The sequence below is a fragment of the Belonocnema kinseyi genome, chromosome 4 (assembly GCF_010883055.1).
Source record: "Belonocnema kinseyi isolate 2016_QV_RU_SX_M_011 chromosome 4, B_treatae_v1, whole genome shotgun sequence".
NCBI classification, from domain to species: domain Eukaryota; kingdom Metazoa; phylum Arthropoda; class Insecta; order Hymenoptera; family Cynipidae; genus Belonocnema; species Belonocnema kinseyi.
In genome coordinates this window covers 25,439,391-25,463,559 of record NC_046660.1, presented here as the reverse complement: position 1 = coordinate 25,463,559, position 24,169 = coordinate 25,439,391, and the positions used below count along the sequence as shown (strand labels likewise).

At 24.5% G+C, this 24,169-nt stretch overlaps 1 protein-coding gene across 1 annotated transcript in view; it reads left to right on the top strand.

Annotated features, from left to right (window-relative positions):
* The window catches only part of LOC117170794 (transcriptional regulator ATRX-like), a 28,967-nt gene extending 9,417 nt beyond the window's left edge, over positions 1–19,550 (top strand). Inside the window, exons 4-9 of the mRNA XM_033357831.1 lie at positions 24–242; positions 3,856–4,092; positions 6,083–6,226; positions 10,097–10,330; positions 13,202–13,618; positions 19,321–19,550. Of these exons, the coding sequence (XP_033213722.1) occupies positions 24–242; positions 3,856–4,092; positions 6,083–6,226; positions 10,097–10,330; positions 13,202–13,618; positions 19,321–19,550 (1,481 nt within the window). The remainder of the gene's footprint in view (positions 1–23; positions 243–3,855; positions 4,093–6,082; positions 6,227–10,096; positions 10,331–13,201; positions 13,619–19,320) is intronic.
* Positions 19,551–24,169: the final 4,619 nt, after the last annotated feature.

Here is a 24,169-nt window from a genome sequence, read left to right as displayed (position 1 = left end):
TAAAAGTGAAAAATTCGTATTAGATTTAGACCCAGAATTTCAAAGAGAAATAATAAAAGATCCTGAAGAATCAAAAAGTTCTGGTAGTGGAGGAAAATCTTCAAGGAATTCCGATCTCAATTTATCAGGAAAATCTAGCAAAGATCGAAATTCGAATAAAAGAAAAAATCGAGATGAGGAAGAAAAAGTGCGAAAAGATATAATTCTCGGTGAAAAAGCGACATTCGAAGATTTTTATTCTGGTAAATTTTCAACTGGTATCCAATTTATGGTTTATTAATGAAACTACAAGGACCGAATTTTACAAATTTTTCGACTTCTATTGACTTTTTTTGAAAAATGTGACTTTTTATGAAAAATACAACTTTTTGAAGAAAAATGATAAAATCAATATTTTTTATTTCAACTATTTGGTTGAAAATTCATTTTTATTAGCTTAAAAATATATTTTTTGTTGAAAATTCAACTATTTGTTAAAAATTTATTTTTTACTTTATTCGAAAATTTTTTTTTAGCTGAAAATTTATCTATTCTATTTGTAATTAGCGATTCCTCTTTTTTATATTTTATCCATTTAGTTAAAATAAATTTATCTTTTGTATAAAAATTCAGCTATTTGTTTCAAATTAAATCTTTTTTTGTTAAATTCAACCATTTGGTTGAAAATTAATTTCTTTATGGTAAAAATGTAATAATTTTCAATTAAAGGTGCAACTGTTTGGTTGATAATTATACAATATAATTTTTTATATTTTTTTTATATTTCAATCAAATATAATTTTTTTTTTGAGTGACAATTCATCTTTTTTGGTTGAAAATATGAAAGTCTTCTAAAAAAATCATCTTTTTGGGATTTAAAATTTAACTGTTTAGTTAAAAATCGTTGTTGGTTGAAAAGGATCTATCTATTGAAAATTCGACCATTTGGTTAAAAATGCAATTTTTTTCTTCAAATTTCATCTTTTTTGGTAAAAGATTCCATTCATTTTTTACTGTCAATTCTCCAATTTGGTCGAAAATTAAACTGTTTTCTAAAAAATTTATGGTTGATAATGTAACGGTTTTCGGTCAAAGTTTTATATTTTTCTTTGAAAATTACGACTATTTGGTTAAAAATGTACATTGCTTAAAAATTCGACGATTTTCTGAAAATTTCATTATTTTATTCAAAAAATCAAGTATTTTATTGAAATTTTATTTTTTGTTAACAAATTTAATTGTCTTTAAAATTCTATTATTTGTTTAAAAATTTAACGGTTTCTGGTTTTCTTTTTGTTCGAAATTTTGACCATTTGATTGATAATTCAACTATTTGGTTCAAAATTCAAATACTTGTTGGAAAATTCAGCTATTTGTTTGAAAATAAAAATTTTGGTTAAAAAATTAACTCCTTTTTCTTAAAAATGTAATATTTTATGCTAAACCATTAATTTTTTGTTAAAAATTAATTATTTTTACTGAAAATTTAACTATTCTATTTTGTATTAAAAAATTATGCTTTTTTGGTAGAAACTTGAATTATTTGGTTGAAAACTCACGTATTTATTTTAAAAAATCGCCTTTTTTGTTAGAAAATTAATTTTCTTGGTTGGAAATTTAACAATTTGGTTGAAAATTCGTCGTTTTTTGGCAAAAATTTCATCCTTTTTGACTAAAAATGCAACCATTTGGTTAAAAATTAATAATTTTTGTGGTTGAGAATTCAACAAATTTGTTCAATTTTCATGTTATTTGTGTAAAATAGTAACCATTACAATTTTTTATTGAGAAATCAACTTTTTGGTCTTTGTTTGAAAATTGAACTATTTAGTTCAATTTTTTTTTCAATTAATGTATTTAACGACAAATTTAATTATTCCATTTTTAGTTAAAAACTGAACTTTTTTACCATCGAAAAATTAACTATTTTATTGGAAATTTATCTTTTCGGTTAAAAATACAACTATTTCTTTAAAATTCTTTTTTTTTTGTAGAAAATTTATATTTGTTAGTTGAAAATTCAACTATTTTTGGCTTGAAATTAAAAAATTGGTTGGTTAAAAATTTAACTATTTTGTTGAAATATTTTTTTATTTAAATTTAATTTTTTAAACTGCAAATTCAACTATTCATACTTGCCTGAAAATATATTTATTTTGGTTGAAAATATAACTATTTTCTGAAAATTTCATTTTTTGTAGGAAATTCGTCCTTTTTAGCTGAATATTTAATGTTCTTGGTGAAATTTATTTTTTTGGTTAAAAATTCATGTTTGTTTAAAAAATTTAACTATTTGGTTGAAAATTGATTATATTTGATTAGAAATGAATTTTTTAAATTGTAAATTTAACTATTCTATTTTAATTTGAAGTTTGATTTTTTAGTTGAAAATTTCTATTTTTTATTTTGTTGTAATGTTTTTTAACGTAAAATTTAACTATGCCATTGTTATTTACTAATGTCTTTTTTTTATAATTTATTCTTTAAAGGAAAAATATATTTCTTGGTTGAAAAATCGTATTTTTGTTTGAATTCAACTATTTTTGGTTGTAAATTAATTTTTTACTTGAAAATTAAAAACTTTTTTCTGCTAGCTTAAAAATTTATCTATTTTAGTTAATAATTCAACTATTTCGTTGAAAATTCAATTGTTTTTTTAGAAATTTTGTCTGTTTTAATTGAACATTAAAACCGTTTGTTTAAAAATTCATGTAATTTGTTTAAAAATATAAATATCTGGTTGCAAATTCATTTTATTTAGTTAAAAATAAACTTTTTTAACTGAAAATTAAATTGTTCGATTTTAATTTATATATGTATCTTTTTAGTTGAAAATTCGACTTTTTTGTTAAAAATTTATTTTCCTTTTTGTTGAAAATTTATTGTTTTTAACTGAAAATCTAATTATTCTGTTCTTATTTGGTAATTTATCTTTTTTTATCATTTATCCTTTGGTTAAAAATTCGACTTTTTTGGGAAAAAGTTCCACTAGTTGGTATAAAAATATCTTTATTTTTTAAAAATCATATTTTTATTGTAAAAATTCAACTATTTTGTAGAAAACTTATCTTCTGGTAAAAAAAAAACATTTTGATTAAATTTTCTTTCTCTAAAGAAAAAAAGTCTTTCTTGGTTGAAAACTCAGCTCGTTCGTAGAAAATTTTTCTTTTTGGATGAATTAAACTATTTTTGGTTTGAAATTAAAATTATTTTGAGTTCAAAATGTACATATTTTGTTGAGGTATCTTTTTTATGATAATTGTCTATTTTAGTTAAAAAATTTAATGAAATTTAATTTTTTGTGATAGAAAATTGAAGTTTGTAAATTAATTTCCTAAACTGAAAATTTAACTATTTCATGTTTTGTTTAAAATTGATCCTATTTATTCGCAAATTTTACTATTTGGTTCACAATTCGTCTTTTTTGGTAAAAATTTAATCTTCTGGGTCAAAAATTCATCTATTCGATTAAAAATGAACTATTTGGTTGAAAATTCATTTTTTTAACTGAAAATTCAACTATTTTCGGCTAGCATAAAAATGTATCTATTTTAGTTGAAAATTTAATAGTTTTTTTTTAGAAAATTCATCCTTTTTAGTTGAATTTTAATCTTCTTGGACAAATGTTTTTTTTTAATTGAACTATTTTTTTTAATTGATCTTTTTGGTAGAAAATTAATCTTCTTGGTTGAAAATTCATCTTTTTGTTCAAATGTTTAACGATTTGGTTAAAAAAAATTTTCTGTTAACATTCATTGTTTAAGTTGAAAATTTCTGTCTTGGGTTAAAAGTTTAATTATTTTGTCGAAAAAGAATGTCTTTTGTATTTATTTTTAAAAATATCGAATCAGTATATTTATTTATTTTTTGTTAAAGGTGAAAAACTCGTGTTAGATTCAGACTCAGAATTTGAAGAAGAAATATCAAAAGATCCTGGAGAATTAAAAAGTCCTGGTAGTGGAGGAAAATTTTCAAAGAATTCCGTTTCCAATTTATCAGGAAAATCTAGCAAAAATCGAAATTCGGATTTAAGAAAAAATCGAGATGAGGAAGAAAAATTCGGAAAGGATATGATTCTCGTTAAGGAACCAACTTTAACAGATCTTTATTCTGGTAAAGTGTCAACTTTGATTAAATATTTCATAAATTAAAATTAATTCATTATTTTAATTATTAAGTAAAACAATATAATATTAATTATTTTATCAATGATTAATTTGATTCATTAAAAATTGATCAATTTGACTATTTTCGGTAGAATAGTTAAGCTTTTTACCAAATAAATAAATTTTTAACTCAAATAATAAATTCAACAAAATACATGAATTTAAAAAAAAATGAAATTTCAACAAAATAGTTCAATTTCTAACAACAACAAATAAATTAATTCAACCAAGAAGAATAATATTCAACTACAAAAGACGAAATTTCTGAAAAAGACAAATTAATTTTCAAACAAAAATCTATTTTTTACCATAAGAATAAATTAGAAAAAATATACATTACAAAATAAAAATTGAATAGTTAAATTTTCAGTATAAAAAATTTCAAGAAAAAGAAAAAAAAAAATTTCTAACGAAATAGTTGAATTTTTAAACGGAAAAAAATATAAAATTTTTTTATTGAAATTTCATTTATTTTGTTGAAAATATGTCTTTTTGGTTGAAAATTAAAATTTTGGGTGAAAAATTAATGTACTGTGTAGAAAATTCGACAGTTTTGTTAAAAAAAAACATTTTTGGGTTTCAAATTCAATTATTCTGGTAGAAAATGTTTTTATTTGCCTGAATCTTAAACTATTTTGCTAAAATTTTTGTTTTGTTGAAATTTAATTATTTTAACTGAAAATTTAACTTTTCCAGTTTTAGTTAAAAAAATTTCTTTTTTAGTAAAAATTTATGTATTTTGTTGAAGATTCGTCTTTTTGGTAGAAAATTCTTTTTCGGTCAAAATTCATGATTTTAGTTGAAAGTTCAATTATTTGGTAAAAAATTAATCTACTTTGTAGAAAAATAAAAAATGTTAAAAAGTTATTTTTTGGATAAAAATTCAACGAGTTTGTTGAAAATTCGTATTTTTTATAAGAAATAATATTTTTCGTTGAAAATTCAAGGTTTGGGTGAAAAATTTATCTACTTTGGAGAAAATTCGACAGTTTTGTTTAAAAAAAAAACATTTTTCTTTGTAAAAAATTCATGATTTTGGTTGAGTTTAATTATTTTTTGAAATATTTAAATTGTAGAAAATTGTGCACTTTAATTTAAAAGTTTTCTTTTTTGTAAAAATTCAACGGTTTTATTGCAAATTCGTCTTTTTGGTAGAAAATTAATTTTCTGGGTTGAAAATTCAATTATTTCGATAAAAAATTATGTATTTTTTTGAAAATTCGTCCTTTTTGGTAGAAAATTTATCTTCTTAATTTAAAATTCAAATACTTGGGTAAAATTTGAACTACTTTGTTAAAAATTAATTTTATTAGAAAAAAATCTATTTCTTAGGTTGAAAATGTAACTATTTTGTTAAAAATCCGTTTTTTCAGCAGAAAATTAATCTTTTTGGTAGAAAATTCCACTGATTGCTTGTAAATTTATCTGTTTTATTTAACAATTTAACTCTTTTTTTTGTATGTATTTTTAAAAAATTCTTTTTTTTTCGGTCATAATCCTTTTTGGTAGATAAACTTAAATGTGTTGTTAACAAAATTTTTTTTTTTTAGAATATTAATCTTTTTTATTGAAAATTTATCTTGTTTATTTAACAATTGAAATACTCCAAAGAAAATATATGTATTTTGTTACATTTTTTTTATACATTAGTATTTTTGGTTGAAAATCCAACTGTTTGGTTTTAAATTAATTATTTTTTTAAAACTGAACTGCTTCATTTGGAAATACATGTATTTTGTTGAAAATTTGTATTTTTTCGGTAAAAATTAATTTTCCTGGTTGAAAAGTTAACTATTTTTTAAAAGTATTTTATCAAAAAGAAATCATCTTTTATTGAAAATTCGCGGAAGTCTCTACCGCATTTTCAGGAGTTGTTTCCCCTTCAGAAAGAATTTAAATATTCAAAAATATCGAACAAATATATTTTTTTCTTCAAGGAGAAAAAATCGTATTAGATTCAGATTTAGAATTTCAAGGAGAAATGTCAAAAGATCCCGGTGAATCAAAAAATTCTGGCAGTGGAGAAAGATCTTCAAGAAATTCCAGACACAATCTATCAGGAAAATCTAATTTTAATTCTGGTAAAATTTTACCTTTTACGGGTTTTTTATAGGTCATCTTTTGATAAATAATTTTATAAGTTGTTTAAAAACGTTGAAAATTCATCTTTCTAATCAGAAAATTCAACTATTTTAGTAAAAAAATAAATTATTTTGCTGAAACTTAATTTTAATGTTCAAAATTCACATTTTCTTTTTGAGAATTCAACTATTTTGTAGAATATTTATCTTTTTTGGAATAAAAATTAAACATTTTGGATGAAAATTTTTTTCTTTCAAGGAAAAAAAATTTTTCTTGAAAACTCAGATCTTTGGTTGAAGTTTTTTTTATTGAATTCAACTATTTTGGGTTTAAAATTAAAATCTTTTTGGGTTGAAAATTTAACTATTTTGTTGAAATATTATTTTTTATTTAAAATTAATTTTTTTAACTGAAAATTTAACTATTCGATGCTTGCTTGAAAATGTATCCATTTTAGTTGAAAATTCAACTATTTTCTGAAAATTACATTTTCCGTAGAAAATTCATTATATTTGGTTGCAAATAAATTTTTATAATTGAAAATTTAACTGTTCTATTTTAAAGTGACATTTGATCTTTTTTATTTGAAAATTTAACTATTTTGTTAAAAATTTCTCTTTGTTGATATGTTTTTTAACTGAAAATTCAACTATTTTATTTTTATTAAGTAATGTATATTTTTTATAATTTATTCTTTAGGTGAAAAATTCATTTTTTATTGAAAATTTAATTTTTTAACTGAAAATTCAACTATTCGATGCTTGCTTGAAAATATATCCATTTTAGTTAATTCAACTGTTTGTAGAATATTCGTTTTTTTTCGCATACAAATTAAATATGTTAGATGATATATTTTTTCTTTATTGACTAAAAAATCTTTCTTGGTTAAATATTTAACATTTGTATTTAAAATTTTTATTTTGGTTAAAAATTAATCTATTTTTGTAGATGATTGAACTAGATTGCTGAAAATTCGTATTTTTTGCTTCATTTTAACGGTTTTTGATTAAAATATTTTGTTGTGAAAATATTACCTATTACACTTTTTTTTAAGGATTATTTTTTTCTTTGTTAAAATTATCTTTACTGAAAAGTTAATTATTTCGTTTTCTTGGTTCTTGGTAAAAAAAAACAAGTTTCTTAGTTGAAAATTGATGTATTCAAATCAAAATTCGTTGGCTCTTTTTGGTTCAAAATGAATATTTTTCAACTTCAAATTCACATTTTTTAGTTGAAACTTTATATATATATTTTGTTGAAATTTTCTCTGGATTGGTAAAAAATTAATATTAATTCAACTATTTCTTTAAAGTTCTTTTTTTTTTTGTAATTCGGCTTTTTTGCAGGAATTGAATCTTTTCGGTCAAAAATTCATCTATTTGGTAAAAAAATTTATTTTATTAAATTAAAAATTAATTTTTTCAACTAAAACATTAACTGTTCTATTTTAAGTATAAAATTTATCTTCGTTAATTGAACATTCAAATATTTTTTGTTTAAAAGTAAAATTTTGTTTGTTAAAAATTTAAGTATTTTGTTGAAATACTTTTGTATTGAAATTTAATTTTTTAAACTGCAAATTCAACTATTCAATGCGTGCCTGAAAATGTATTAATTTTAGTTGAAAATATAACTATTTTCTGAAAATTTCATTATTTGTAGAAAAGTCGTCTTTTTTAGCTGAAAATTTAATGTTCTTGGTGAAATTGATTTTTTTGGTTAAAAATTCATCTGTTTGTTTAAAAAATTTAACTATTTGGTAGAAAATTTATTATATTTGGTTAAAAATAAATTTTTCAAGTTGTAAATTTAACTGTTCTATTTCAATTTGAATTTTGATTTTTTAGTTTAAAATTTATTTTTATCTTTTTGTTGTAATGTTGTTAACTAACAATTTAACTATTCTATTGTAATTTAGTAATATCTATTTTTTATCATTAATTATTTATTCTTTTGCGACATAAAAATTAAACATTTTTTGTTTAAAGAAAGAAAAATAGTAATGAAAATTAATTTTTAAACTGAAAATTCAACTATCCCATGCTTGCTTGAAAATTTATCTATTTTAACATAGTTGAAAATTCAACATTTTTTCTGAAAATTCATCTGTGTGGTTAAAAAATGTAACTATTTAACTATTCTATTTTTATTTAGTAATTTATATTTTTTTTATAATTTATCTTTTTGGTTAAAAATTCAGTTTTAGTTGAAAATTTAACTATTTCATGCTTGCTTGAAAAAATATTTATTTTAGTTATGAATTTTACTATTTCATTTTTTTATTTAAAAATGCATGTAATTTGTTGAAAAAATATATAATTTTAACAGAAATTTAATCTTCTTGGTTGAAAATTAATTTCTTTTTGTCTAAAGTTTACCTATTTTTTGCAAGATCGTTTTTTTATTGTAAATTAATGTTTTCATCGGAAAATTTAACTATTACATATTTTATTAAAAATTAATCTTCTTTAATTGAACATATCAATTGGTTTCAAATTCATTTTATTTGGTAGAAAATAAATTAAATTTTAGCTAAAAATTCAAATTGTTTGTTGAAAATTTGTTGTATTTTTGGTCTAAAGATTAATTTTCTCAACTAAGAATTTAAATATTCTATTTATGATTCACAATTGAAATTATTTAGTGAAAAATTAATTCACTTGGTAGGAAAGTCATTTTTGTTACAAAATTCAATTGGTTTTTAACAATTTTTTTTCTAGGTTGAAAATGTAACTATTTTGTTAAAAATTAAATTTTTTTTTCAAAATTCGTCTCTTTTGGTAGAAAATTAATCATTTTGCTTAAAAATTCTTTTTTTTCTGCTTAAAAAATAATTATTTAACTTAAAATTTAATTATTTTATTTTTCTTGTGAGTATACATTTTTAGTTGCAAATTAAACAATTTGTGAGAACTGCTTTATTAAAAATTCATTTTTTGGTCGGAGATGCATCATTTTAGTTGAAAATTTACCTTTTTGGTTGAAAATTCAACTATTTGGTTGAAAATTCGTTGTTTTTTGTACGAAATTTTATTTTTGTAATTGGTGATGTAACTATTCTATTATTGTTGCAATTTTTAAAAATTGTAATTTCATTTATTTGTTTAAAAATTCATGTAGTTTGTGGAGAATTCATCTTTTTCTATAGAAACTTATTCTTCTGGATTAGTAATTTATATTGTTGGTTAAAAATTCACTTATTTGGTTGAAAATTAATCTGTTTTGTTAAAAATATTTTTTTTTTCAAATATCCTTTTTGGTTGTAAACATTTTTTTGTAATTCGTCTCTTTCAGTTAAATTCAACTATTTTGATTAAAAATTCAACAATTAGGTAAAAATAGGATTTTTTTGGTTGAAGAGTTTTCATTTTAGTTCAAAATTCATAATTTTGGTGCAAATTTCACTAGATTGTTGAAAATGAGGTTTTTTACTGAAAAATATAACTTTTCTACTTTTAGGGAAATTTTTTCCTCTTGAGCAGAAAATTCAAATGTTTGGTTATAAATTATCAGTGGGCACAAAATTTTGCGACGTCTTTACGACATCGTTACGACATATTTACGACAACTTTACGACATCCTATTTCCATGTCGTTACAGTGTCTTTACGATATCGTAAAGACATCGCCAGATCATACGACATATTTACAATATCGTAAAGACGATTTAACGACATTGACATAGGCTGTCGTAAAGTTGTCGTAAATATGTCGTAACGATGTCGTAAAGACGTCGCCAAATTTTGTGCCCACTGGGTTCGTCCTTTTTAGTTGAAAATTGAACTATTCCTTTGGAAATTCATCTATTTTCTTGAACATTGAAGAATTTGAATATTTAAAATTGTTGAATTAATTTTTTTGCTATTAAAGCAGAAAAATACGTATTAAAATCAGACGATGATTCTCAAGAAGAATTATCAAAGGATCCTGGAGAATCAAAAATTCCTGGTAGTGGAGGAAGATCTTCAAGGAATTCAGGACATAATCTTTCAGGAAAATCCAGCAAAGTTCAAAATTCGGAAATAAGAAAAAATCGAGATGGGGAAGAAAAAGTCCAAAATAATATTCTTGATGAAGAACCGACTTCAGCAGATTTTTATGCTGGTAAAAAACGTTGAAAACGTTATTATTTCATTGTAAATTCGTCTTTTTTAAATTAAAAAATCTACTATTTTGATCTAACAAATCATTCATTTAGTTGTTGAAAATTAGTCTTTTTCACTTGAAAATTAATCTTTTTGGTGAAATTGAATATTTTTGGTTTTAAAAATTTGACTATTATATTGAAATTTCTTTTCTTTTTGATTTGTTTAAAAATAATTTATTTGGTTAAAAATCTAACTATTTTGTAGCAATTTCGTTTTTTAAATTGGAATTTCATTTTTTTTAACCGAAAATTTAACAATTCCAAGTGTTGTTAAAAAATTATATTTTTTGTTGAAAATTCTACTATTTGATTCCAAATTCGTTGTTTTTGGTAGAAATTAAATCCTCTCCGTGGAAAATTCACCTGTTCGGTAAAAAATTTAACTATTTCTTTTTAAATTAATTTTTTTGGTTGAGGATTTTTTATTTTAGTTTGAAATTCATTTCTTCATTTGATTAATTTCTTTGGTTTGTTAAAAAATCGTATTTTTAGGTTTAATTTATTTGTCTTTGATTAAAAACAAAAATATTTTTGCTTAAAAATATCAACTATTTCAATTTTTGTAAAGAATTATCTTTTTAAAAAAGTAAAGTTCGTTGTCTTCACTAAAAATTTAATTTTTGTAGACATTTAATTTTCTTGGATGAAAATTCCCCTGTTTGGTAAAAAATTTAACTAAATCTATCAATTTTATGTTTTTAATTAAAATTACATTTTATTATTATTTTGGTCAAAAATTCAAATTTTCGAATTGAAAACTCAATTATTTCGAAGAAAGTTTAATATTTGGAATCAAATTTCTACCTTTATTAATTGAAAAGTCTTTCTTGGCTTTAAATAAATATTTAATTATACCATTTTTGGTTCAATATTTATTTAGTTGGAAATTCACTTACTTTGAAAAAAAATTCGTTTTTTTTTTGTTGTTCAAAATTAATTTTTTGTAACTTAAAATTTATATTTTCGAGTAGAAACTTCAGGTACTTTATTAAAATTTTATCTACCTTTATAGAAAATTAAGCTACTTTATTAATAATTAACCTTTTTGGTTAAAAATACAAATATTTTAATAAAAATTCATCATTATGTTTATTAGTTTGTTGAAGACATTATTATTTTGTTTAAAATTTGTCTTATTTAGTTGAAAATTTATTGTTTTTTGAAAAAAATTGAATTATTTGGATGAAAAATAACTGTTTTGTTGAAAATTCATATTTCGATGAAAGGTTTTTTGTTTAATTCAACGATCTTAAGTTTAAAATTAAAAACTTTTTTGTTAGGAATTGAACTAATTTGTGAACAATCTTTTTTCTGGTGTTAAAATTAATTGTTTATACCCAAAATTTATCTATTTTTCTGAATTTTTTATTTTTTGTAGAAAATTCGAATTTTTTAGTTGAATTTTAATATCCTTGGTGAAATTTAAATTTTGTTTTTGAAAATTAAACTGTTTTTGTGAAAGATAGCTTTTTTTAATTATTCATGTATTTTGTTGAAAAATCATCTTTTTGGTAAAAAAATCAAGAATTTTCGTTAAAAATTCTTTTCTTATTTCTTAATTTGGTTAAAATTCGTCCTAATCGGCACAAAATTTTGCGACGTCTTTACGACATCGTTACGACATATTTACGACAACTTTGCGACATCCTATGTCAAGATAGTTATTAACAATAATAATTTTTTAAGGAATTATTTTTGTCAACTTGCATTAATTATCGTGCCACTCTAATTTAAAAAAGGCACAAGATGTTAAAAAATTCAGAAAAAGGCGTAACTATCTAGTATTAATATAGAAGAAGATAGGTTCTTATAATAACAATTTGTTTAACAAATTTTTTTTCTTATCTTAAATAATTATTTAGACTATCCAAGTGAAAAATAGACAAATAGTTAAACAATTTCAGAAAAGGCAGCAATTTGTAGCATTATGCAAAGATAATAATATTAAAAATAATAATAAATTTTTTAAGCAATTATGTTTGTTTATTATTAAATTATGTCTGGTTGTTAATTGAAAATTGGACAAAAATTGGGAAATTTCTGGAAAAAAAACCGCGTGTTCATTTCCATTCAATCTCTATTCTAAGAAAAAATTGCTAAAAACATAATAAATTCCTTCAACAATTTATGCAAACATATACCCAGTGGGCACAAAATTTGGCAACGTATTTACGACATCGTTACGACATCTTTACGACAACTTTACGCCATCCTATGGCTAAGTCGTTAAGGTGTCTTTACGATATCGTAAAGACATCGAAACGACATAGCCATAGGATGTCGTAAAGTTGTCGTAAAGATGTCGTAACAATGACGTAAAGACGTAGCCAAATTTGGTGCCCACTGGTATCAGTTTCAACTCGATTCAGCTAATACCCAGTGGGCACAAAATTTGTCGACGTCTTTACGACATATTTACGACAACTTTACGACATCCTATGTCCATGTCGTTAAGTCGTCTTTACGATATCGTAAATATGTCGTATGATCTGGCGATGTCTTTACGATATTGTAAATACACTGTAACGACATGGACATAGGATGTCGTAAAGTTCTCGTAAAGATGTCGTAAAGACGTCGCCAAATTTTTTTGCCCACTGGGTATCGACGATTCTGAATAAAATATACAAAAGTTTTTTTTTTCTCTCGTGGGAAATATACGTGTTAAACTTCATGGGGCTTGCGCCACCTTTAAATAATAATAATAATAATAATAATAATAATAATAATAATAATAATAATAATAATAATAATAATAGTCTGCACTGAAACTGGGATCCAAGAAATTGAATTTAAAATTGTTGATTGAATCTATTTTTTTCTTAAAGGAAAAAAATTCGAATTAGAAGTAGACCTTCATTCTCAAGGACGAATATCCAAAGTATATAGAGAATCAAGAAGTCCTGGTAGTGGACGAAGATCATCCAGAAACTTCGGTCAGAATCTATTAGGAAGGTCGAGCAAAGATCGAAGTTCGGATAAAAGAAAAAATCGAGGTGGAAGTTTAGGGAATGAAAATAGTGATTTTGGAGGAAGCGACGGAGAATCGAGAGTTCCTGGTAAAAGAAGAAGAGATAAAAATACAAATTCTAGACTATCTGCAGAATCATCAGGAAAATCGAGAAGAGATAATGCAAGAGCTGGACCATCCTCAAGTTCAGCCGGCGAATATTTCTCGGATCAAGGTTTCGATTCTTCCAAGCATCATCCTCGTTCCTCCGAATATTCCTTGAGAACAATGAAAGGTACGGACTTCACACTCTTTACCACATTCCCCTCTTTTCCTCTTTTTTATACGACTCAATATGGGCATAGGGCCCAAAATTGACATAGGGCCTAACAGTCATATATGGTCCAGTAATGACACATGACTTAAAGTTAATGTGGACCCCAAAATTTACATAGGGCCCAAAACGTACACAGGGCCAAAAATCGACACAGGGCCCAAAACCGACATCGGGCCCAAAACTGATATAGGGCCCACAATTGATACACACGATTTAATTTCATATAGGATCCAAAAATGATATAGGGCCCAAAATGGACATAGCAACCAAAATCGAAATCGGACCCAAAAATGATATAGAACCCTAAATTGACATAAAGACTTCATTTCATATAGGGCTCAAAACTGATATAGTCACAAATCGACATATGACCCAAAATCGACATAGAAACTGAAATCGAAATCAGACCAAAAACTGATATAGGGCCCAAAATTGACACACAGGACTTAATTTCATATAGGGCCCAAAATTGACGTAGAGTCCAAAATCCACATATGACCCAAAATCGACACAGGACCCAAAATCGACATTGGACTCGAAACTGATATGGGACGCACAATTGATATATAGGATTCAATTTTATACAGGGTCTAAAATTGATATAGAGCCCGAAATCGACATAGGACCCAAAATCGACACAGGAAACAAAATCGAGATCGAACCCAAAACTGAACTGATAGGACCCGAAATTGACATGCATGACTTAATTTCATGTAGGGCCCAAAATTGATATGGAGTCCAAAATCGAAATAGGATCCAAAATCGACACAGGACCCAAAACTGACATAGGGCCCACAATTTATATATAGGATTCAATTTCATATAAGGTCCAAACTTAATATAGATCCGAAAATCGACATAGGACCCAAAATCGACACAGGAACCAAAATCGAGATTGGACCCAAAACTGATATAGGTCCCAAAATTGACAAACATGACTTAATTTCTGAACGGGCCTAAAATTGATATAGATCCCAAAACCGACACAGGATCCAAATCGACATCGGAGCCAATACTAATATAGGACACATAATTGATGTATAAGATTCAATTTTATATAGGGTCTAAAATTTATATAGAGGCCAAAACCGACATAGGACCAAAAATCGACACATGAACCAAAGTCGAGATCGGACCCACAACTGATATAGGATCCAAAAATAACATACAGGACTTAATTCCATATAGGGCCCAAAATTGATATAGAGTCGAAAATCGACACAGGACCCAAAACGGACATCAGACCCAAAAGCGACACGCAGGACTTAATTTCACATAGGACCCAAAATTGATAGTTCAAAATGGACATAGGACCCAAAACTGATACAGGGCCCACAATTTTCATACAGGAGCCAATGCCACATAGGGCCCAAAATTAATACAGACCAAAAAATCGACATAGGACCCACAATAGACACAGAGCCCAAAATAGACATAGGGCCCAAAACTGACAAAGGACTCAAAATTTATATAGAAGCACAAATTAATATAGGACCCAAAATCGACATAGGATCCAAAATTGATATAGGACCACTAATTGACATCTGACCAAATTTGATATAGGGCTCACAATTGACTCATAGCAGTCAATTCCATATAGGGCCCAAAATTGATTTAGAGCCCAAAATCGACATAGGACCTAAATTCGACGCATATAACATGGAGAATGATACTTCAGTAGACCCATCCCTCTATGCGTATCACGTATTTTGTAAATGACCCCATAATAACTGAATTTGATATAGGGAACAAAATTTTGTATAGAGCCCAAAATTGAATTAGGACTCAAAATCGACATGGGACCCAATTCGATATAGGGTCCATAATCGAAATAGGACCCAAAATCGACAAAGGATCCAAAATTTTTATAGGAGCACAAATTGACATAGGACAAAAAACTGACAAAGGACCCAAAATTTATATAGAACCATAAATTGATTTAGGACCCAAAATCGACATAGTATCTAAAACTGATATGGGACCACTAATTGACATATAAACAAATTTTCTACAGGGCCAAAAAGAAATATAGTCCCCAAAATTGGGATAGGACCCAACATTAATATAGGACACAACATTGATAAGGAATAAATAATTGACATATGACCCAATTTTATAAGAGACAAAAATCAATATAGGGCCAAAAACTGACAAAGGGCCCAAAATTGATATAGAACCACAAATTGATATAGGGTCCAAAATCGACTTGGGGCCAAAAATTGACGCAGGACCACCAATTAACATAGGACGCAATTCTATATAGGGCCAAAAATAATATAGTACCTAAAGTCGACGTAGGGCCCAAAATAGAAATAGGACAAAATATTTACATAATACCAAAAATGGATATAGGACTAATAATTTACATAGGATCCAGTTTGGTAAAGCCAAAAATTAATATAGGGCCCACAATCGATATAGGGCCCAAAATATAAATAGGACCAAACATTTATCTAATACCAAACATTTATAAAGGGCCAATAATTGACATAGGGCCCAGTTTGGTAAAGCCAAAAATTAATGTGAGGCCTACAATCGACATAGGACCCAAAATATAAATAGGGCCAAAAATTGACATAATACCCAAAATTGGTATATGACCAATAATTGACATAGGACCGAATTTTATAAAACCAAAAATTAATATAGGGCCCACAATTGACACAGGGCCCAAAACCGAAATAGGACAAAAAGTGACATAATGCAAAAAATTGATATATGGCCAATAATAATTGACATAGGACCCAGTTTGTTAGAGCCAAAAATTAATATAGGGCCAACAATCGACATAGGACCCAAAATCGAAATAGAGCTCAAAATTGGTACAGGGCCCTAAAATTAATATAGGGCCCAAAGTTGACATAGGGCTACTTTTTTACTGAAGAATTTTTGTTTTTATCTCCTGTTTTTAAAAAACTTATCTTTTTTCGCTTAAATGCGAACCGAATGAAAAGAAACCAATAAGAAAATTTAATTATTTTACAATGAGTTTAAAAAGTATTTTAAAAGTCTACTATTATATTTTTGGTTCAGAATTGAAGGATCCCCGGTCTAAACCTGTTAATTGACATTTTTTTAAATTGACTTTTTTATTTTCTGAAATATTTTTTAAATGCAGTTAATATCCGGCAGATGAAACCGCAAAATTTCTTTTATTTTTTATTTAATTGATTTTCAAAAATCGCGTTTTGGAATCTACACTATAGGTCAGCGGAACGGTTTTCCTTCACCACATAAAATTTCTGAAATGTCAGTTAACAGGTTTAGACCGCGAACCCTTCAATTAATTTCTTTTGTTTCGTAGTTGTACTATGCGTTGGTTGGCCATTTAATTATTATGTGGAAAAATAAAAAAATGGTTAAAAAAGTAAACATTTTTCTCAAAAATTCAACTACTTTGTATAGAAAATTCATACTTTTTAATTCAAAATTCATATTTTTTATTAAAAAAGCTATTCTTCTTCTTTGAAAATTAACTTTTTTGTTAAAAATTCAATTTCTTTCTAAAAAGTTCATCTTTTTTACTACAAAATTCGACTGAATGTTTTCTGGTTTTCCGGTCAAAAACCTAACTGCGTCTTTTTAGCTGGAAAATTCAACAATTTGATAAACACTTTAACTTTTTTGTTTAAAATAATTTTTTTGTTAAAAATCGCGTTTTTCGTGTTGAAAATTTGTTTCGTACGAAATTCATATTTTCGGTTTAAAAATGTAACTGTTTTGTAGAAAATTGATCTTTTTGACTTAAAAATTGAACTGCTTGGTTAAAAATTAACTTTTGTTTTAATTAATATTTTTCGTTTGAATTTAACTTTTTTGTAGAAAATTCGTCTTTTTGGCTTAAAAAATTAACGGTTTAATTGAAAATTAACTTTTTCTTAAATATTCCTATTTCATAGGAACTTCAACTGTTTGTTTAAAAAATAATTTTTTTGTTAAAAATCCCGATTTTGATGTTGAAATTTTTTTTTTAGAAAATTGATATTTTTGGAATAAAAATTGAACTGTTTGGTTAAAAACTAACTTTTTTCTTAAAAATTCATATTTTCGGTTTAAAAATGTAACTTTTTAGTAGAAAATTTGTCTTTTTCTTGAAAATCTCGATTATGGTGTTGAAAATTCCATTTTTTTGTACAAAATGTATATTTTTGGGATAAAAATTTAACTGTTTTGTAGAAAATTCGTCTTTTTGGCTTAGAAATTGAAGTTTTGTTAAAAATTAACATTTTTTTCTTGCAAATTCATGATTTTGGTTTTACAACTTAATTTTTGTTTTTAGAAAATTCGTCTTTTTGGCTTGAAAATACTACAATTTTATAGATACTTCAACTGTATTCGAGAAAATTAATATTTTTGTATGGAAAATTGAACTTATTTTTAAACAAATCATGTTTTTGGCTAAAAAAAATTTTTAATTCATAGAAACTTCATTTTATTTTTTTAATTGCAAAAATTTAACTAATTTACTTGATACTGTTTATATTTTTGGCTGAGAATTTTAATAGTTTGGCAGAAAATTCTACAAATTGGTTTAAAATTTAACGATTCGGTCAAAAATATTTTTTTTGAAAATTTATATTTTTGTTTTGAAAATTTAACTTTTTTGAAGAAAATACATGCTTGTGGCTTGAAAATTGATTCATTAGGTTGAAAATTAACTTTTTTCTTGAATATTCCTATTCTTTCATTTAAAAATTATACTTCTTTGTAAGAAATTCGTCTTTTTGGGTTGAAAATTCAGAAAATTTCTAGAAGCCAAAACTGTTCTAGAAAATTAATTTTTTGTTGGAAATTAATTTTTTGATGAAAATCCCGATTTTGGTGTTGAAAATTCAATTGTTTTGTAGAAAAATCATATGTTCGGCTTAAAAATTTAACTGTTTTGTAGAAAAGTAGTCTTTTTTGCTTGAAACTTCAACTATTTTTAATATTTAATATTTTGTTTTTTTTTATAAAAATATTTGATTATCCTTTTTTTAATAAATAAATAATGTTTGTAATTTTTTTTATTGATTAAGTTCGGCAATTTCATTTTTCTGATATTTTAGAATTCAGTAATCTTCTTTCGGGAATTTCCAAATTTGGTGATATTATAAAATGGGGATAAATAAAAATTTCCAAAAAATAAATTTTCCGGATAATACCATTCCCGAATTAGAAAATTCCTGAATGATAAAACTCCCCAATAATCAAATTCCCGAATATAATAAAATAATAAATTTCCAGAATTATAATATTCTCAAATAATGAATTTTTTCAATGATGAAAGTCTCGAAATGGAAATTTCCCGAATACAATCTAATAATAAATTTCCTGAAATATAAAATTCCCGAATAATAAAATTCTCGAATTGGAAAATTTTTGAATTGGAAAATTCTCGAATAATAAATTTCGCAAAGAATAAAATATCCGAATAATAAAATCCGCGAATGATAAAATCCCGAATAAAAAAGTTCCCGCCTAATTAAATTTCCCGATTAATACAATTCTCGAATTGGAAAATCCACAAATATTAAAATACCCAAATTGAAAACTTCCCAAATAATAAAATTCCCAAATTTTGGTGTTGAAAATTAAATTTTTCTGTAGAAAAATCATATTTTCTGATTATTGAAATTACTTTTTTTTATTTATTTACCCCTCCCCCCCCCCTATTTTAGAAGAAATTTTGAGGAGAAAACGTAAGTCAAAGCAAGAAGAAGTCGATGAATATCTTCTCAACAAAGGCATGAATTATTTCGGGGACCTGTGCAACTGTTCAGCAAGATGTCTCGCTCAGCAATTATGGAATGATCCTTTCGTCAGAAAAATATTTGTTTCTGCAGCTCTTTTTGCAGTTGGGATCAAACTTTGCTGGGAGATGGATGCCTGGTACATACCAACTCAATAAGGAAAAAAATTAAAAATTATAATCAAAATTTTATTTAAAAATTTTGTTCTGTAATATAAATAAAAAATAAATTCTCTTTTAAGAAAATTATATTCTATTGTTGCAGCCTAATTATGTTGTAACAGGATAATTATTAGATAATAATTGAAAATAAATTTTATAAAATTGAAAAATTTCAAGTAACAAAAATTCGAATTGAAAATGAAAAATATCAAACTTAATTATTGCACAAAATTATTTAAGAATAAATTTGATGTAGAATCTTTGACAATTTGGCGATTTTTAACAAGTATCGTACAAACTGTGCAAAAATTCTAAATAATCAAAATTTCCTTTTAATAAAAATTTACATTTTTGTATTCAATTGTTTTGTAGAAAAATCCACTATTTTCAATATTCAATATTTTTTTATGTGAATATTTGATTATCTTGTTCTTAATAAGTAAATAATGTTTATATATTTTTGTTTAATTAATTCAATTCGGGAATTTTCTATTTCGGATCTTTTATGATTCGATAATATTCTGTTGTAATTTCGAATTCTAAATTCTTAAAAACAATTCTGTACACAAATAAATTTAAATATGCGTACACTTCAAATTAAAAAAAAAATTAAAAAAAAACGTTTTTTGTAATTTAAAAAAAATACTCTGCACATTTTCAAACAAAATTTTTCATATAAAAATACATTTGTCAAATCGAATATTTAAATTTTGCAGTTCGGTTATTTTACTATTCTAAAATTTTCTGTGGGGAATTTTCAAATTCGCTAATATTATAAATATGCGGAAATTTGATTATTCGGGAATTTTCCGATTAGGAATTTTTATATTTTAGCAATTTTATCGTTTCGGAAATTTTCTTTTTCTAATATTTTCTTTTTCATGAATTAGTGTAGGTGATTTTATTTTTCGAGATTTTACAGTCGTAACTGAAATTATTCTGAATCAGCCGTTATACTAAAGTTATACTAAATAATTAATAAAATCTTTAAAATAATCTAACAAATCATTAATAATTAAAAATTAATTAAAAGCAAATTTCAAATAATATCTTCTGAAATTGAAAAATTTTAAGCTGCTTAATTTCTTGACAATAATGATTAAAATGACAATAACAATTTTACAAGTTTGTTTAAAAACCAAGAAATCATTTTTAAATCTAAAAACTAAATGAAAACAAATTTTTTTGAAATAGATTCTAAAATAGAAAAATTTTGAAACAAATTTAATACAAATTACACAGAAATTCAAATTAAAAATAAAAATTCCGCTTTAAGAAAACGTATTATATTTTATTTATGCAATCGTAAGAATAATTCCAGAAATAATTATAAATGAAAAAATTAATACAAATTAGTCCAAAATTCCCATTAAAAATAAAAATTTCTTATTTAAGAAAGCTTCACATTTTATTATTGAATATTATTTATTTATTAAAAATAAAGTAATCAAATATTTTCATCAAGGAAAAATTTATTTTGATGTTTAAAGCTTTAAAAATAATTTATTTTTTATTTTAACATAACAATTGAGATAAATAAATGCTGAATTGAATCCTGCAAAGTTTGTAAAATGCTATCGCTTGTAGAAAAAATTTAGGTAGAAATTGCTTTTTTCGTTGAAAAATGTTGCTTTAAAATATTCTAAACTTTTTCAAAATAAAAAAAAATTGATGTTTTAAAATATTTTGGAATTTTCTCTTAAGGGCATGCGACACAGTGGGATTCCTACATTACCAACCTCTTTTTTCCATTGAACAAAATTTTTTTGTGAACCATAGAACTTTTTTGGTAAATGAAATATCGAACTCAAAATTTGAGGAGAGCATAAGAAGACATTATTCTACGTTTATGTACTGCATTTGAATCGGAATTTAAAAAAAAAATTATTTCTGAAATTTTTTGCCAAATTTCGATTCAAATGCAGTACATAAACGTAGGATAATGTCTTCTAATGCTCTCCTGAAATTTTGAGTTCGATATTTGATTTACAAAAAAAGTTCTATGGTTGAAAAAAAAATTTTGTTCAATAGAAAAAAGAGGTTGGTAATGTAGGAATTCCACTGTGTCGCATGCCCTTAAAGCTCATTTTTCATTTTAAAAAATTTAAAGAAATTGTTTTGGGAACCCAAAGGATTTATCTCATTATCCTGAATTTTTAAAAAAAGTCCTAAAATATCTTATAATTTAAAATTTTTTTTAATCGTTTCAAAACTTTTACATATCTCTTAAATCTACTAAAATTTGTTCTAAAATTATATATTATGGCACGATGTTGCTTTAAAAACTTTTTAACTATATATTTTTCCTTCACTTGACGCCCTAAAAAATTAAGTTTACCTAAATTTAAATTAAATCCTGGAAAATGGAAATAATTGTCTTAAAATCGTCCATATTTTTTTTTTTAAACAATTTTCAAATCTTAAAAATTTTTAATTATTATTTCGAAATGAAATATTAACTGCTTAAAATGTTCCCATAACTGTTTAAAAAAATTTAATCTCAAAATCTTTCGAAATTTTTAACACGCTTTTATTTTTCTAATTCTTAAAATAAGTTTTTTTCAATCATTTTATTTTACTTATCTCTTTCAAAATTAAAAAAAAGATTACCCAGATGTAAAAAAAAGAAAACATTTTTTTTCTTAAAACTCTGGAATTTTAATATAGAGTAGCAAAATGTTAAGAAAAAAATTATTGTGCAACATAAAATACTTAACTTAAAAAAAAAGTTATAATTGAATCTTTATCTTGTTTGATGTTGTGAAAAAATTAGTCATCTAACAAGTAATTGATTTATTCATAAATGATAACATAAAAAGCATTAAAGAATCAATTTCATTTAAACATAGAAATAATTTGTACTCTACATTTTCTTTTAATATCACATTCATTTTTGCAAATTTTTTTTATTGGTAAATTTTAATACTAATTTCAGAAAAAAAATCAAACGTATTTCTATATGATTGAAAAAATCGAATGCAAATACACATTTCAGTACATCAGAATCATTTGAAAAATTATCTAATTGAAATAATATAATTGCAAATATAAATTAACTTTTAATATTCAAATTATATTCAATATTCCATTATACAGGGTGGACACGCTGGGGCTTACATACATGGCGAGTTGAATGCTACCTGAATTGCACAACAGCAGAAGGGAAGCCATTATACAGGGGTATTTTCATATTTCGCGCCTTCAAACTTTTATTCGGATCAACCATTCGGTCAAGTCCGTGCATCTTCGGATCAAGTTTATAATAGTTTCCATGGTTGCGTTCGAAACTTCAAACAGATAAAAGTGTCAAAACAATATAGGTTATGTTATATAGTAATTACAAATAATAAAAGTGTTTATTTATAATGAAGTGAGACATGTGAACTGAGAAGTAAACGTCATTTTTTTCTGTGCCAGTAACATTATAGAATGGCTGCTAAGTGATAAATACTCTAAAATAGTAATAATATTCTGTGCTTCCAGTGGGCGAAGAGTGAATGGTGTTTAACGCTTATTTTTACTGCATAAAAAAGTATGTTATGAATAGACAGGATATGTTTTAAATAAAGTGAATGAAATAAGACATGCGTAAACTTTAGATTAACATTGCCTACATTTACTGACAGCGATTAGGGAAAACAGGTTAATCTGAACATAACCGTTTGAAGTTTCGAACGCAACCATGGAAACTATCATAAACTTGATCCGAAGATGCACGGCCTTGGCCGAATGACCGATCCGAATGCAACTTTAAAGGCGCGAAATATGAAAATACCCCTGTATAATAGCTTCTCCCCTGCTGCTGTGCTATTCGGGTAGCATTCAACTCGCCATGTATGTAAGCCCCAGCGTGTCCACCCTGTAGAACCTTTAAGTCATTAATTAAATTATCTTACTTCAATTTCAGGAACTTTAAAAATAAATTGATTTATATTATGCAAATAATATTCAATTTTTCATTATATAACATACAAGTAAAAAAATAATTAATTTCTTACTAATGTTACTTAAATTTAAAGTAATAAAATTTAATCTTTATTCAATTAAATGTTATAAAAAAAATATTCAGCTTATATCAATTAGTCATTTTACAAAATAAGAAGCATTAACTATAATTCTAACTAAAACCTTTTAATAATTTTTAGTTAATAAATTTTTTTTAATTTAAACTTTCATCTCGAAAATTTTTCTTGGTTAATAAACTTGTAAACTAATTTCAGAAAATGTGGGTTCTGGTTAAATCAGTTGATAATTAATTAATTATTTGACAACATGAAAAGCATTACACAATTATTTTTATGAAAAACATTCAAATAATGTTTACATTAATTTCTCATTCAAATTTAAAACTGCATTTCTCTAGATTTAATTTATCAATAAGCTTTTCAACTAAGTTATTATATAATTGTAATACAAGTATTTAAAAGAAAAAAAGAAACTTTTATTAAGAAAGTAACAGCTAATATTTAATTATATAATCTAAGAGGTAATAATATATTTATGTTACTAAATATTTAACAATTTAAATCCAATCTTTATGCAATTTGATATTTTATTTTTTATTATTAAATTTTAGTTTATATTATAATATTATTAAGCTTAATGATTTCACAATA